At 48.1% G+C, this 15,920-nt stretch overlaps 1 protein-coding gene across 1 annotated transcript; it reads left to right on the forward strand.

Annotated features, from left to right (window-relative positions):
* Window positions 1-9,885: 9,885 nt before the first annotated feature.
* On the forward strand, window positions 9,886-14,147 carry LOC109747591 (secretory carrier-associated membrane protein 1). The gene is made up of 13 exons (XM_020306624.3): window positions 9,886-10,157; window positions 10,453-10,518; window positions 10,623-10,727; window positions 10,846-10,908; window positions 11,187-11,220; window positions 11,694-11,816; window positions 12,518-12,580; window positions 12,672-12,765; window positions 12,888-12,933; window positions 13,047-13,114; window positions 13,514-13,562; window positions 13,701-13,766; window positions 13,858-14,147. The coding sequence occupies exons 1-13, from the start codon at window positions 10,095-10,097 to the stop codon at window positions 13,942-13,944; spliced, it is 927 nt and encodes a 308-aa protein (XP_020162213.1). The 5' UTR covers window positions 9,886-10,094; the 3' UTR covers window positions 13,945-14,147.
* Window positions 14,148-15,920: the final 1,773 nt, after the last annotated feature.

The following is a 15,920-nucleotide window of genomic DNA, read 5'->3' on the forward strand; positions in this document are numbered from 1 at the left end:
AATTCTTTTATGTATGATTGCTTATCTTTGCAAGTCTCTTCGAATTATCAGTTTGGTTTGGCCTACTAGATTGATCTTTCTTGCAATTGGAGAAGTGCTTAGCTTTGGGTTCAATCTTGCGGTGTCCTTTTCCAGTGACAGTAGGGGCAGCAAGGCACGTATTGTATTGTTGCCATCGAGGATAACAAGATGGGTTTTTTATCATATTGCATGAATTTATCCCTCTACATCATGTCATCTTGCTTAAGGCGTTACTCTGTTTTCATGAACTTAATACTCTAGATGCATGCTGGATAGCGGTCGATGAGTGGAGTAATAGTAGTAGATGCGGGCAAGAGTCGGTCTACTTGTCTCGGACGTGATGCCTATATACATGATCATACCTAGATATTCTCATAACTATGCTCAATTCTGTCAATTGCTCAACAGTAATTCGTTCACCCACCGTAAAATACTTATGCTCTTGGGAGAAACCACTAGTGAAATCTATGGCCCCCGGGTCTATCTTCATCATATTAATCTTCCAACACTTAGTTATTTCCTTTGCTTTTTTACTTTGCTTTTATTTTACTTTGCATCTCTATCACAAAAATACAAAAAATATTATCCTATCATATCTATCAGATCTCACTCTCGTAAGTGACCGTGAAGGGATTGACAACCCCTTATCGCGTTGGTTGCGAGGAGTTATTTGTTTTGTGTAGGTACAAGGGACTCGCGCGTAGCCTCCTACTGGATTGATACCTTGGTTCTCAAAAACTGAGGGAAATACTTACGCTACTTTGCTGCATCACCCTTTCCTCTTCAAGGGAAAACCAACGCAGTGCTCAAGAGGTAGCACTTGTCCGAGATTCGATCATCGGTATCCTCATACCTAGTTCAATCTCGTTACCGGCAAGTCTCTTTACTCGTTCCGTAATGCATCATCCCGTAACTAACTCATTATTCACACTCCTTGCAAGGCTTACAGTGATGTGCATTACCGAGAGGGCCCAGAGATACCTCTCCGATACACGGAGTGACAAATCCTAATATTGATCTATGTCAACCCAACAAACACCTTCAGAAACACCTGTAGAGCATCTTTATAATCACCCAGTTACGTTGTGACATTTGATAGCACACAAGGTGTTCCTCCGGTATTCGGGAGTTGCATAATCTCATAGTCAGAGGAATTTGTATAAGTCATGAAGAAAGCAATAGCAATAAAACTTAACGATCATTATGCTAAGCTAACAGATTGGTCTTGTCCATCACATCATTCCCCTAATGATGTGATCCCGTTCATCAAATGACAACACAAGTCTATGGTTAGGAAACTTAACCATCTTTGATTAACGAGCTAGTCTAGTAGAGGCATACTAGGGACACTTTGTTTTGTCTATGTATTCACACATGTATCAAGTTTCCAGTTAATACAATTCTACATGAATAATAAACATTTATCATGATATAAGGAAATATATAAATAACAACTTTGTTATTGCCTCTAGGGCATATTTCCTTCATCAACAACATCGATAGAGCTCCAGTGATACACGAAACTGAGTGCATTGCAAAAATCTTTGAACGAAATGCTGGTTTCTACCACCTTCGGGTAGAAAAATCTAAAGATCATATGCGGTTAGTACCACATAGCATGCTAGTTTCCACTCTAACCGCCGGGCGAAAAGCAAGTGCAAGGTCAATCCTATATTCGGTTGAAATAAAAGGGTGCAGTTAGGCCGGAAAAATTCAGCAACCCAAATTGGTACGATTCAAGCGACCAGTGGTCAAATACTACCTAATTTACGAGTTTGCTCATCAATTCGATGGGAATCAACACTTTCCCAGATGGAATCCATGAATTATCCGCCTCCGATTCGACCCAATCATCTCCACATTCGATGGGCTGGAGAGCGTCCTCCCCCAACATCGCTTCTTAATCCCAGAGGGGGTGTTGATGTGGTGGAGGCGCGACGTCGCCGACAAACAGAATAGGGTTAGAGGATGGAGGACACGACATCGGCGGCGGCATAGGAGCCGGGGCGGTGCGGGAGTGGCTCGATCTGTTTCAGACAAGATGCCCTCACGTGTCTCCTGGCAGCCCCACTCGTCAGCACGTAATGGTGAAAGGAGGACCCGGCCCTAAGCGGCCTCGCTCGTCAGCAGTTAACGGTCAAGCCATTGACCCGATGGCAAACGTCCAGTTTGACCATTTGTGAGAGTTTCAAACAAGAGGGTGTGGAATAGTGAGCAAAAGTTTAGAGCGGGGACAACTGAGCACAATTAAGGAACCAGCGGCACTATCATAACAAAACCATAAAGTTTCAACTACCCAAAGGTATTTGTAAAACAATCACTAATGTGATAGTAGGATTTTGGTGGGGCGATAATGATGAGAGGAAGAAGATGCACTGGTTCGCATGGTGGAAAATGTATGTACCGAAGAAGAAAGGGCGCTTGGGATTTAGAGACCCACACAGTTTTAACCTTGCTATGTTAGCAAAACAGTGTTGGCGACTTATCCAGAACCCGGACTCCTTATGTGCACGTGTGTTGAGTGCAAAGTATTATCCCGACAGGGACATATTGAAGGTTGGACCGAAGAAAGGATCTTCCTATACATTGCAGAGTATCGTAGCAGGCATCCAAACCTTTCAAAGGGGTTACATTTGGCGTATTGGATCGGGTGCACAAGTTAACATATGGCAGGACCCCTGGATCCCGTCAAGCCCTTCACAGAAAGTTATCACCCCTAGAGGTAGAACTATGCTCAGGTATGTGGAAGAACTCATAAACTCGCACCACGGACAGTAGGATGAAGCCTTGATAAGAGATGTTTTTTCTCTAGTAGATGCTCATAGGATCCTCCAAATCTTGTTGGATGTTCAGCTAGTGGAGGATTCTGTCGCATGGAATTACATGCGATTAGGAACCTTCTTAGTACGGCCGGCGTACCACAAATAATTTGAGCATCAATATGTCGAGTGTCTTGTTCGAGGAGATGGACATGGAAACGTGTACACACACAATTTGGAAGGAGATCCGAAACCTTAAAATCTCATGGAAAGTTAAACCTTTTATGCGGAGGGCACCAAATGGATCGTTACCTTGGTATGGAATCCTTGCGAACAAACACATACCCTTTATACCCCAATGCATGTTCTGTGTGGGTGGAGTCGAGGATGTTAAACATTATGTGTTTACTTGCAAAATGCAAAAAAGAAGTTTGGGTAGAGTTGGGTTTACAGAGCCTCATTGCAGATGCAATGTGGCAGGATCGGTCTGTCATTACTGAGTCTTATGCCAGACTAATTCGGACACGGATGGAATCCCTACTGATGAACCCATACTAGTGGCAACTTGGTATCTCTGATGGCAGCGCCATCAACACGTGAAAGGACAGTCAATTCAAATCCCTAGTAGAGCAACGATGTTTGTTAAAGTCTCGGCTACCAACTTCACTTTAGCTTTTATGCCCAATCAGCCAGCAAGATGTTATGATCACATGTGGAAGAGGCAGAATAGTGATGTGGTTAAAATTAACGCCGATGTGGCCTTCCAGCACGAAACATTCTCAGGTGCAACAGGAGATATTGCTCGTGATGGACGCATGATTTTTATTGCTGCAACAACATGGTTTTTTCCACAAGTGTGCAGTGTCAGTTCAGCGGAGATGAAAACGATCAGGAATGAGTATATCTAGCTGGAAGAATTGGATGCAACAAAGTGCTCATTAAGTCAGACTGTAGTTTCTGGTGGATTCAGTCAAGACACCTGAAACCTATGTGGGCTCTGATGTGACGACAATACTTGAGTCGAAGCAGCTAGCTTTGGATTTTGCTAGCATTTCATATACGCACCGCCTTTGAGAAGCTAATGAGGTGGCTCACGAATTAGCAAAGAATTCATTTAGTGAAAAGCCTGCTATGTTTTGGGAAGCTATAATCCCTGACTTTATTTCTTGTTTCATTGTAGACGATATGTCTATTATTTAAGGAATAAAATCTCTGCTTTCAAAAAAATAGTTTAACCTAAAAAACATCTCATATTTAAGGGCATTGCCACACGTCCGCCGGCTTGTCTTTTTAAAAGATCAGCCCGGCCGCGAGCCGCCAGATCTGGCGTCATCGAGCGGCTATCAACACCCTCGATCATTGCAACAAATGTAATGTTGTAGAAACCTTTGCAACGTAGGTTTTGTTGCTGAAACCTTTGCAACACAGGTTATGTTGTAGAATTTTTTGCAACAAAAACCATGTCAAAGAAACATTTTCAGATTTTTTTTGCAATAAAGGTTATGTTACTATTTTTTTTGCAACAGATATCATGTTGCAGAAACGTCTATAATATTATTTTTTATAACAAAGGTCATGTTGCAGAATTTTTTTTAACAAAAATTACGTTTCAGGATATGTTGTTGCGTCTCAGTTCGAGAAGGCGGTAGCCATGAACGCCGATGCTCCTCCAGGATGGTCGTGACATGGAGCATCGAGCGACAACAGACACCGCTTCAACGGTGGCGTGCCTAGCGGACACGGGCGGTGCAGTCCGGCGCCCGTGCACGGCTTGTTAGGCAGCACCCGAGTGGCCGGCTTACAACATCTACAAACCAGCAGCTTGTGCATACTCGCAGGCCGCTGTACCGGCCAGCGGCCATGGGGTGCTTCTCGTCAGGGACGTGGTCAACACTTGGGTTGAGAGATGCATCGTATCAGCATGCAAGCTACCCTTTTCGTTTCATTTTAGAGATTATAGTAGAGACTACATACGAATGTATATAGACATATTTTAAAATATATATTCATTCATTTTGTTTCGTATGTAATCCGTGTTGGATTCTCTAAAATATTTATATTTAGAAACTGAGGGAGGAGATGTAGAACAAGAATGAGGATAAGAAGGAGGATTAGCATCTCTAATAGAAGATGTAAAATAATCTCTAATAGAAGATGTAAAATAAGAGATGTAAAAATTTACATCTCCAAAAAGTGCCTTTTGCATTTTCAAAAAAGGACCAACTCCAACAGATGATGCAAAACAAAGATGTAAAATTGCAACTTCAATAAGTGATGTAAACTGGAGATGCAAAACCGGCCGACGGCCGCGCGACCGCTGTAACTACTGTTGAGCCGTTGTACAGCCGTTTTACAGCCACTGTTCAATCTCATAAATTAAAATAAAACATCCGATAATCAACTTAAAAATTTCACATGTCCACAGTATCAAATTATTAAATAGTTCATCAAATCTACAAGATCAAATGCAACACTCATACAACATTGTTTTGCACAATACACAAACAAATAAATGAAACTAGGCGCCTCTCTCGCCATGATATTTTCAATACTCCTCCAACAAATCCTTCTGAAATTGATCATGTGCATTGGAGTTTCTAATTTCATTGTACACCTTCATGAAGCGTTTGATTCGCTCCTCTCTTCTCATGGGCATAACACGTATGCCCATCAAGTGATAGAATGTGTAATCTAAATTCTGTCCACGCTCATTCTCAATGATCATGTTATGCATGATCACGCAAGCAGTCATGATATACCAAAAAGGTTTTTTGATCCCAAAATCTAGATGGTCCTCGCACAATAGCAAATTGGGATTACAAAATCCTAAAAGCCCTCTCAACATCTTTCCTAGCCGCCGCTTGTGCATTGTGAAAGATGAGTTCTTTCTTGCCTTGGGGTTTTGCAATTGGCTTGACAAAAGTACTCCACATAGGTTAGATGCTATCCGCAAGATAGTACACATAGTTATATGTGCGGCCATTTGCTTCGAAGGTCATCCGTGGTGCTTCTCCATTTGCTAACTTGGCAAAAAGAGTGACCAAGCACGTTAATGTCATTGCAAGATCCAGGCATCCCAAAATGTGAATGTCAAATCCATGTTTATTAATCGGCAACGGCCTCAAGAATGATAGTGGCATCCTTCCCACGACCCTTGAACTGTCCATGCCATGCTCTTGGGCAATTTTTCCACTTCCAATGCATGCAATCGATGAACCCTAGCATACCTGGAAACCCATGAGCTTTGTTCATCTCCAGCAACCTCTGAGTGTCCTGAGCATTGGGAGCTCTCAAATACTCTGCACCAAACACTTCTACAATAGCCTTTGCAAGTTGTTTGACATAGAAGATAGAAATGCTCTCTGCCATCGCCAAGTTGTCATCAATGTAGTCTGCAGGAACACTTTAGGCCATCATGCGCAATGCGGCAGTGACCTTCTATTCGGTGCTATGTCCAAGCAACCCTACACAATTCCTCCTCTGCTCGAAGGATCGATCATGCTGCTTCACGGAATTGCAAATGTGGATAAACAAGCCTTTGGACATTCTAAACCGGCGTCGAAAGTACCTCTCCGAAAAAACGGGTGCTGAAGTGAAGTAGTCGCGCATCAACCCGTTCTCTCTGAATGAACGCACGACCATATATGGAACCATCGTGCTTCGGCTTCTTCCCCTAGTGCATTGCCACTAGCATTGCAATGTCCTCTTCTTCGTTTAAATCAAATTCCTCATCCGACGAGGAATCATCCACGAAAGAGGAATCACACGAGCTCATCTACAATGCGGAAAATCACCGTCAAACTACATTCCATCCCCAACAAAAAAGTATCAAGTTTCATCATTTTTTTACCTTCGGGAATTTCGTCAAACACCTTGCTTGCGGGGTGGACGAAATCGGCCGGCCGCGGGTTGGGTAGCCGTCGGCGGCGGGTGTGGGCGGTGGCGACTGCACGACAAAAGAGATGGCCGCACGTCGGCGGGAGCTCCGCGCGGCAGGCGGGCGGCTTCGCACGGCCAGAAAAATGGGCGAGCCTTGCGACTGTCGGGCGGGCGGAGTGGCGCGCCTCCACTAACTCAGGTGGGGGGGTCTAGGCTTGGATGAAGCCTACTCCATCGCATACCTCGCCGAGGAAGGCGTTTAGGCCAGCCGCAGCCGCCGGAGAAGCTTCGATTCAGCGGCTTCGGGCGGTGGGCCGGCGAGGCAAGCGACGGGGGATGCGGGGGTGGGGGGCGAAGTCGCGGCAGGCCCGGTGGCTGTCAGGCACGGGGGGGGCGTCAATTTGGTGAAGAGTCGGGCGGGCGGCGGCTGGTCGCACAGAAGGGAAAGGAATGACAGTTGGGCAGTTGGCGGCCGGCCGCATTTTTACATCTCCTGTAGATGGAGATGCAAATTTACACCGCGACGTGTTGTAGTTTACATCTCCGGGAGGCAGGTGTAGATGAATATTTTTTTACATCTGTTGGAGAGGTGTTTTGGCCCTCGGAGATGCAAAAGTTAGGTATTTTTCATCTACATCTTGTATCGGAGATGCTCTAACGCGATGGACGGTGCGTTGTAATCGGCCGGTTGATGGGAATCTTTTCCCTATATTTAAACGTCTTATATTTTCAGTATCCAGTTAAGTTAAATCTCATCGAAATGAGAGTTAGAGCATCTCCAGCCGCGCCCCCAACAGGCCCTCCCCTGGCGTTTTTGCCGCGCCGGCGCCGAAAAAACGGCACAGTCGCCCCCCAGAAGCCCGTTTTTCGCCGGCTCGGGCCGAAACTGGTGCCGGCGGACCCAGGCAGAACTCGGTGCCCTGGGGGCACCTGGGGCGCCGGCACAAGCGAAAAGGGCACTTGGGTCCGCCCTGTCGGCGAGTCCAGCGCCTATTCCCGCCGTTTCTTCCTGCTTTTCCCCCACTTCCCTCCCATTTTCTCCTTTCCTCCCGCCAATCTCCCTCCCGCTCGCCTCCCAGCCGGCCGTCATGCCACCGAAGAAGTACGTCGTCCCCCGCGCGGCGGCAACAGCGACCGCCTCCGTCACCCAGCCGAAGCAGAGGAAGCCGAGGGCGCCGCCGTCCAAGCCACCGGGCATGTCAAACGCCGAGTGGAGGGCGGAAGTTCAGCGACGGGAGGCTGTCACCGCCGACCGGCGGAACAGGGCCATCGCCAAGAAGGCCCGCGACAACGCGGCGCGCGCGGCTGCGGCTGCCGCATCGGCGGACCAAGCCGAGGCCGAGGCGACTCGCGTGGGGATGATGAATCCACCCGGCAGCCACGCCTAGTACGCGCCCTGGGGCCAGCAAGGCGTCGGCTCTCCGTCGCCGCAGCCATGGGGATCGCCCTTGCCGGGCTACGCCGACGGGGATGCGCACGGTGGGTTCAACCCAAACGTCACCTTCCCTCATGGACACCCGGCCCAGCGCACGCCCTCGCCCGCCTTCGCCGGCGTGCAGTACCCTCCATACAACTACTCGCCGCCCGCCTACGCTTCCTTCCCGACGCCCCACTCCGCCGTGGCGCGCTGCCCTTCTCGCACCTCGGCGACACCGACGAGACCGAGGCCGACATGGACGACATCATCGCGGCAGGTTCGGCCGCGGCCGCCGTGTCTCCCGGGTTCGTCACCTAGGACGAGACGGTGGACCTCAGCGGCGGCATGGACGGCGAGCTCGGCTACGTCTACGGCGAGGACGAGCAGGAGGGGCAGGAGCAGGAGGAGGAGGACGAGGAGCCGGCGCCTGTTCCGGCGAAGGGGCGCAAGAAGAAGAAGCGGGCGGCCAGGTCAGGCGAGCCGCGCATCAAGTGGGCATCCAAGGAGGAGGAATGCCTCGCCGAAGCATGGAAAGTCGTCTGCCTCGACCCGACCACCGACACGAACCAGAGCATCGAGACGTACTAGGACCGCATCAAGGCCGAGTTCGACGAGCGCAAGCTCGTCGACCCCTACTTTAAAGGCGTCTACATGCAGTGCGGCTCGAAGGCGATGGCGAACCATTGGGGCGTATCCAGGGGGCGTGCAACAAATGTCATGGGGTCGTCGAGGAGGTCGCGGCTCGCCCGGAGAGCGGCGCCAGCGTTGAGGATCAGGTATGCCACGCCGGTCTCCCGCCTCTCTTCGTCGTCTGCACCCGCCAACTGTTTGTTCCTCCGCGCAGTTGCTGCGCATGTTCGCCCTGTACCGGCAGAGCAACCGCGACGCCGAATTCAAGTACCTCCACGTTTACAAGCGCATTGACAAGTGCGAGAAGTGGGCGGAAGTCCGGCGCATCCTCGACAAGGCCAAAGAGACATACAAGCCGGACGCGCCGACTCCGGGCGCGTCAGAGGGGCGGCCGGACGGCAACAAAGGGGCCAAGAAGGGGAAACACGCCGACGCGGCTACCGCGCGGGTGCAGGAGTCCATCGAGTATTGCCTCGCCGACGCACAGGGCCGGGCTGTTCTGCGTGAAGAGAAAACCGCGGCGCGGTGGTCGTCGTTGCTGACGAACAGCACCATCAAGCTCGACCTGCTCTGGACCAACGTCGCCGTGAAGAAGAGGAACACCGACCTGGCTTTTCTGATGGGCGGGGCGGAATGCTCCATAGCACCGACGAGAAGCTCAAGGCGTGGTACATGGCGGAGCGCGGCCTCATCCTGAACCAGCTGCCGACGACAGCGACGCCAACTCCCGCGCCATGCCCACGCCGACGCCAAGCCCGAGTGATGACGCCTCCACGACGCCCAGCAGCACCGAAGCCGCGCCGACACCGCCCAGCACCGAAGCAGCTCCGACACCGCCGAGCCCGCGCACGCCAACTCCACCGACGCATGAGGCCAACCCCGCCGAGTGATGCGTTGCGCACGCGAACTTGTGGCGCTCTGCTTTTTGTACGCCAGACTACATCCGATCGCCGAAATGTGACTTGTGATCGCCGGACTTGTGGCGTCTTTTGTGATGAGCGGGAACGATCAAGTTTGAATTTTCCGCACCCTAAGGGCGGCGTCTGGGGGCGTGACTGGGAGCTAGGTCGCTCCAGGGACCGAGCTAGCGCCGGTTTATCCCCAGGCCGCTTTTTTTAGGCGCCTTGGGGGGCCGAGCGGCCGGAGATACTCTTAGAGGGATCCAAAATAAACTGAAGTTTGGCCCGCGAGCAGTGCCCGGCGTGTGCGGCTCAAGTCGCAAAGTCGTCGCCGTCACACATATCTGGCCCAACTGGTGGGGGGCGGTGGCAAGTGCAACCGTGCGTGCGCTCCTGTATCCATCTGTCTGCCGGGACTCATCGTCTCCTCCTTCCCCAATCGCCATTGTCGGTGGTGCAAGCAAGCGCGCCGAGGCGTGTGGGAGGGACATGGCGGGGCGCTACGATGGCGGCAACCCTTTCGAGGAGGAGGAGGACGTGAACCCTTTCTCGGTAAGGAGCCAATCCCCTACCCACGCTACGCCATCTCCCTCTTTATCCCATCCCGCCATTGCCCCCGATGCAGCGGATCTAAGTTTCCTTCTCGTCGCCGTGGGCGCGGCTAGGCGTTCGTTTGCGTTCGGATCTGACTAGAGGCAGATCTCATCTAATCTTTTCTCCTCTTCGTCCAATCTCGCCATCACCGACGCTTTTAGTTCTGGGGGATTCGCACTGGACCGATGAGGCATTGGTGCCAAAACCCTCCTGTATGCCCTCCTAACTGACATTTGTGGGTGGTCTCTTGCAGGAACAAACGCGAGGCAAAGCTGGCGGGCAGTCCAACTATGGCGGCGGCGGCGCGTTCTACATGCCGGTACTGCGTTCGTTGTTCTGCCCGCCATTGAATTTGGGGGTTAAATTTGCCCTTGACTGCTGGCTGCTCACCACCGTGGTTCGTTGATTTTAACTGTAATGTAGAATCCCAGAAACGTTGCCCCCTCCTCGAATTCGCGGCTTTCGCCCCTTCCCCCGGAACCTGCAGATTTCAGTGCCACAGTGGATATCCCTCTTGAGTCGTCAAAGGTATGTGTGCCTGTGCAGCTTAGTCTTTGCAGTTGCAAAATGCACCTATGAGAACCACAGCTAGAAGGAAAATGATACCCAGGGCTTTCAATTAATGTGTGCTTTCTGAATGCTCCAGGACCTGAAGAAAAGAGAAAAGGAGCTGCAAGCGAGGGAAGCAGAGTTGAACAAGAGGGAGAAGGTACAATGCATATTTACGCAGTTATACTACTATTTAATTTGGCTACTACGATAACTCATTAACAGAGTATATTTGGGGCTTATGTTAGTTGATGTTAATAGCAGTCTTCAGTGTGAACTAATCTCATGAAGTTTATTTAGGATCATCTTGGGTTGATGGCTATCTTTCAAATTCAGCTTTTTTTAGCGCACACTGTATTCCTGGCACTATTTACATAATCGATCTGAGCCAAAAGTTTTATCAGGTTCTGATTCCCCCATATTAATTATATTTACTAGGAATTGAAAAGAAGGGAGGAAGCTGCAGCACGAGGTTAGTGTTTGTCTTTTCTTTCTGTCTTTCATAGATGACACATTAGAAGCAATTCGTCATAATTCTTTTCCTATTTTCTCTGGGCAAAATGAAAGAATAATACAGTAATGGACTTGTAAAACAACTAAACAAGTATCTGCTAAGCATAGGAAGTTCAGAATCTTGCTATAGCCAAGGTCTAAATTTGTACCTTTTGTTTTTATTTCGTGCTTTCTCCTCTGCAAACAAAGCTATATATATGATCATTATGTTCAAAATCGAAATTGTAACCAGTAATGACACTTTAATATACAACAAGTATAACTACTGAACATCATCAAGTTGTACATATTGTAATTTATTATTTTTCTCAATGAATAATCCATTCAAAGATTGTATTGTCACTTATTGTTTTCAACAGAAATTTCATTAATTATGTTGTTCATGAGTAGCTAGACTTCTGATCCCTTATTCTCTTTGATATTATTTTATAGCTGGTATTGTCATCGAGGAGAAAAACTGGCCTCCTTTTCTGCCACTCATCCACCATGACATTGCCAATGAGATACCGACTCATCTTCAAAGAATGCAATACTTCGCATTTGCGTCATTTCTTGGTACGCTTCCTTTCAATTCTTGAAATATTCCTGAAGTTTGTTGATGAAATTTCTTCTTGTCTTTAAAATGGGATGGTGGCCAAACATTTTCTCCATGCCTTAGGGGATGTTATTTGTATTTCAAAAATCAAATGTTAAAAGGTTTTTTTCTGTGGGATATGTGCTAAAGTTAATATTGGCAAATAATTTTGTTCAAACTTCACATCCTGTCGCCGAAATGATGTCACATACATTTCTTCAGCTGACAGCCACAGCATAGTCAAATAAATTGGCAGAGGAAACTATTAATGTCAGCCAACGTAAAAACTAGCCAGTCTTTTGGGTATGAAACCCATTTGGGTGAGAGTAGTACTAGGATGGGTGACCTCCTGGGAAGTCCTCGTGAAAGGGTTTCATATCTAGCCTACCCCAACTTGTTTGGGATAACAGGCTTCATAAGTAAGTAAGTAAGTAATGTCTATATTTCAACATGCCTTCATTTATCAAGATTAGGATGTATGTTAATTTGATCTGTTAAAAGATTTTGAGAATGTCTTAATGGTTTTAGAAGTCTGCATTTTATTTTCAAGTTTTATGATGTGCTAAACTATACATTCCAATTCTAATATTTGTTCAGAGGTAGAACTGGATGGTATATAAGAATAAACCCTCCTTCTTTGCATATCAGCAAAACTAAGAAAGCTTTCTCTGGCATTGAATAGGTTTGGTTTTCTGTCTCTTCTGGAATGTCGTAGCAGTTACTTCAGCCTGGATCAAGGGGGAAGGTAATACTCAACCCCTTTTGCTGTTCCCTATGGCGTATGCATCTAAGGAATTATTTAATGCTTGAATAACAAATGGTTTATCCATGTCCAGGTGTGAAAATCTGGTTGCTAGCAATAATCTACTTCATCTCTGGGGTTCCTGGTGCGTATGTGTTATGGTATCGCCCTCTTTATAATGCTATGAGGTATATATTTAAAAGCTTACTGTATTTTTTTTTGTACATCTCCTTATTTCTCCTGGATTTTCTTTCTCTGTCCTGGATTTTGCATATGTACAAATAAATGTCTCATGCAACTTGTGTTACAGGACTGACAGTGCGTTGAAGTTTGGATTGTTTTTCTTGCTCTACTTGGTTAGTTATACGAGTATATTACTCAAGAATGCCTTAGTTCTTCTGCATAATGTTTAATGTTTGATAATTCAAAACCTACAAAAATACAGTACCTGAACGTTCTGTTTTTGCAGTTTCACATCATTTTCGTCGTATTTGCTGCCGTGGCTCCTCCTGCTGTCTTTGAGGGCAAGTCTTTGGCGTAAGTCTCTTGTTTGCAATGACATTACAAGACTGGAACCAGTGACCTGTATAGTACTTGAATTCGATACAAATGGTTTTTGTTAAGATGGCATCGGCAAGACAGTTGCATGAATTGCATGTTTTTGTGCATTTTAATTCTAGCATATTTTTCAATCTGTAGATGAGCATCATAGAAGTTGGCTCAGGGGCACAGTTATCGCCTGATTTTGTATACCCATAGTTAAACCCATCTTAATTAAGTTACTGAACTCTATTTATCCTTAGAATTATATTGCTTTTATTCATCCTTCCATACGAAATTAAATGCTTCACTTCAAAATATGGCATCCCAAAATATTCCTTGGATATATGTTTGGAACTTCACCTTGGACTGAATTATATTTTTCTGCTTGTGTAGAGGAATTTTACCGGCGATTGATCTTATCAGCGTGAATGCTCTAGTTGGGGTAAGTACATGAACCTATGGTTAGCCAGCTAACATTATGTCTATCATAGAGACATGGTGAATCACCAGTGTATTAGTCAGATTCCTGATGCCAAGGAGTTCTTTGTCTGGCCAAGTAATTGATGCAATTGTTGTGCAGATCTTCTACTTCATTGGATTTGGATTATTTGCCCTGGAGTCATTGCTGAGCATCTGGGTTATCCAGGTCAGCATTCCGATGATCAACTGTTCTATTTTACAACATACTATATTGAAAAGTGAAATGTCTGAGCCGCTTTGGCATTATATGCGTGCAGCAAGTGTACATGTACTTCCGAGGAAGTGGAAAGGCCGCAGAGATGAAGCGTGATGCGACGAGGGGCGCTATGAGAGCGGCATTTTGATTGCCACATATCTCAGATGATGATAGGTCTCAAGATTAATTCCATGGATTAGATGGCACGATAAAGAAAAATATATGTAGCAATGTAAACATATATTTTTCTTTATCGCCGGTAAGAAAAGTGGACAAGTCCTACAATGTCACTTCATCATAGCAGTATGATAACACGGCGATCATAACAAAAACTTACAGGTTCATCGGAAAGTTTGACAAGGGACTAGATAGCTCGAGAGTGGGATTTGCTTCTCCGACGATGGAGAGATATTCTTAGGGCCCTCTCGGTGTGACGGCATCCATCACCGTCTGACCAGACACAGGTGACCTCGGGGATGCCCAAACACAATAACGAGAAAGAAGAACCAAACTGGTAACGAGGATAATGGTATAGTGAGCATGTGATGACTGAGGAGGATACTGATGCATCCCGGTTTTTGGGAAGTATCGCAAAGCAAAGTGTTAGTTGGAAAGACGGGATTGCATGCATCGATAATTCATTGATCGTGTGCATGACGCATATATATAGGTACAGGGTGGACCGGCCTCTACTTGTCTCCCAAGATGTACAAATATACGAGGGGGAGAGAAAGAGATACAACGGTATAAATACAGACCCAAGTCCTACACACATGTGGTAGACAACGTACGCTCAACACCCCTCGCATTCGAAGCGTCGTCGGAGACACAGAGACTGGACCGAAACTCCTCAAAGACAGGGGTCGGTAGTCCCTTAGTCATAACATCGGCAAACTGCTGAGTGGTAGGAACGTGCAAAACACGAACCTTCCAAGAGCTACCTGCTCGCGAACGAAGTGAATATCGAGCTCAATATGCTTCGTTCGGTGATGATGGACGGGGTTGGCGGAGAGATACACGGCGGAGCGTTGTCACAGTAGACGATCGTGGCCTTAGGGACCACACAAAGCAACTCCTGAAGCAGCTGGCGGAGCCAAGAGCACTCAGCAACAGCGTTAGCCACTGCCCGATACTCCGCCTCGGCACTCGAGCGAGAGACCGTGGGCTGTCGCTTGGACGACCATGAAATCAGCGAAGGTCCGAGGTAGACACAATAGCCTGACGTAGAGCGATGCGTGTCCGGGCAGCCAACCCAGTCAGCGTCGGAGTAGGCGACCATGTCAATGGAGGAGGAAGCCGTCAGAGTGAGTCCCAGGGTCATAGTGCCGCGTATGTACCGAAGAGTATGCTTCACCAGAGTCCAGTGGGAGTCACGCGGGGAGTGCATGTGAAGGCACACCTGCTGGACTGCATACTGCAAGTCAGGCCGAGTGAGGGTGAGATAATGCAGGGCGCCGACGATGGAGCGGTAGAACGCGGCATCGGGCGCAGGGGAACCCTCCAAAGCAGACACCTTCGCCTTAGTGTCGACAGGCGTGGAGGCGGGCTTGCAGTTAAGCATACCCGCGCGCTCAAGAAGCTCATGAGCGTACTTCTGCTGATGTAGAAAGAACCCATCGGCACGGCGAACGACCTCAATGCCAAGGAAGTAGTGCAACGCTCCCAGATCCTTGAGGGCAAACTCATCACGAAGACGAGCCGTGAGCTGTTGAAGAAGCTCAGGCGAGGATGCCGTCAGGATGATGTCGTCCACATAGAGCAGCAGGTACGCAGTAGCAGTGCCCTGATGGTAGACGAAGAGAGAGGCGTCAGAGCGGGTCATGCGAAACCCAAGCTGCTGCAGGAAACCAGCCATGCGCTGGTACCACGCCCGGGGGGCCTGCTTCAGTCCATAGAGGGACCGGAGAGCAAGCAAACGTGGTCGGGATGCTCGGCGTCGATGAAGCCGGTCGGCTGCTCACAGAAGACCCGTTCCGTGAGGTGGCCGTGCAGAAATGCATTGGAAACGTCCAACTGATGCACACGCCAGGCATGAGAGACCGCCAGCTGAAGCACCGTGCGAATCGTGCCCGGTTTAACGACCGAGGCGAAAGTGTCGGTGAAGTCCACTCCGGCGCGCTGGCG

This window comes from Aegilops tauschii, chromosome 2 (assembly GCF_002575655.3).
Source record: "Aegilops tauschii subsp. strangulata cultivar AL8/78 chromosome 2, Aet v6.0, whole genome shotgun sequence".
Lineage (NCBI taxonomy): Eukaryota > Viridiplantae > Streptophyta > Magnoliopsida > Poales > Poaceae > Aegilops > Aegilops tauschii.

What these genes read in the sequence shown, in the direction of transcription:
- LOC109747591 (XM_020306624.3), top strand. Translation starts at nt 10,095, where the DNA reads ATGGCGGGGCGCTACGATGGCGGCAACCCTTTCGAGGAGGAGGAGGAC. An exon ending in TTTGAGGGCAAGTCTTTGGC is followed by an intron (nt 13,115 to 13,513) that starts GTAAGTCTCTTG and finishes CTGCTTGTGTAG; the next exon opens with AGGAATTTTACCGGCGATTG. An exon ending in GCGTGAATGCTCTAGTTGGG is followed by an intron (nt 13,563 to 13,700) that starts GTAAGTACATGA and finishes ATTGTTGTGCAG; the next exon opens with ATCTTCTACTTCATTGGATT.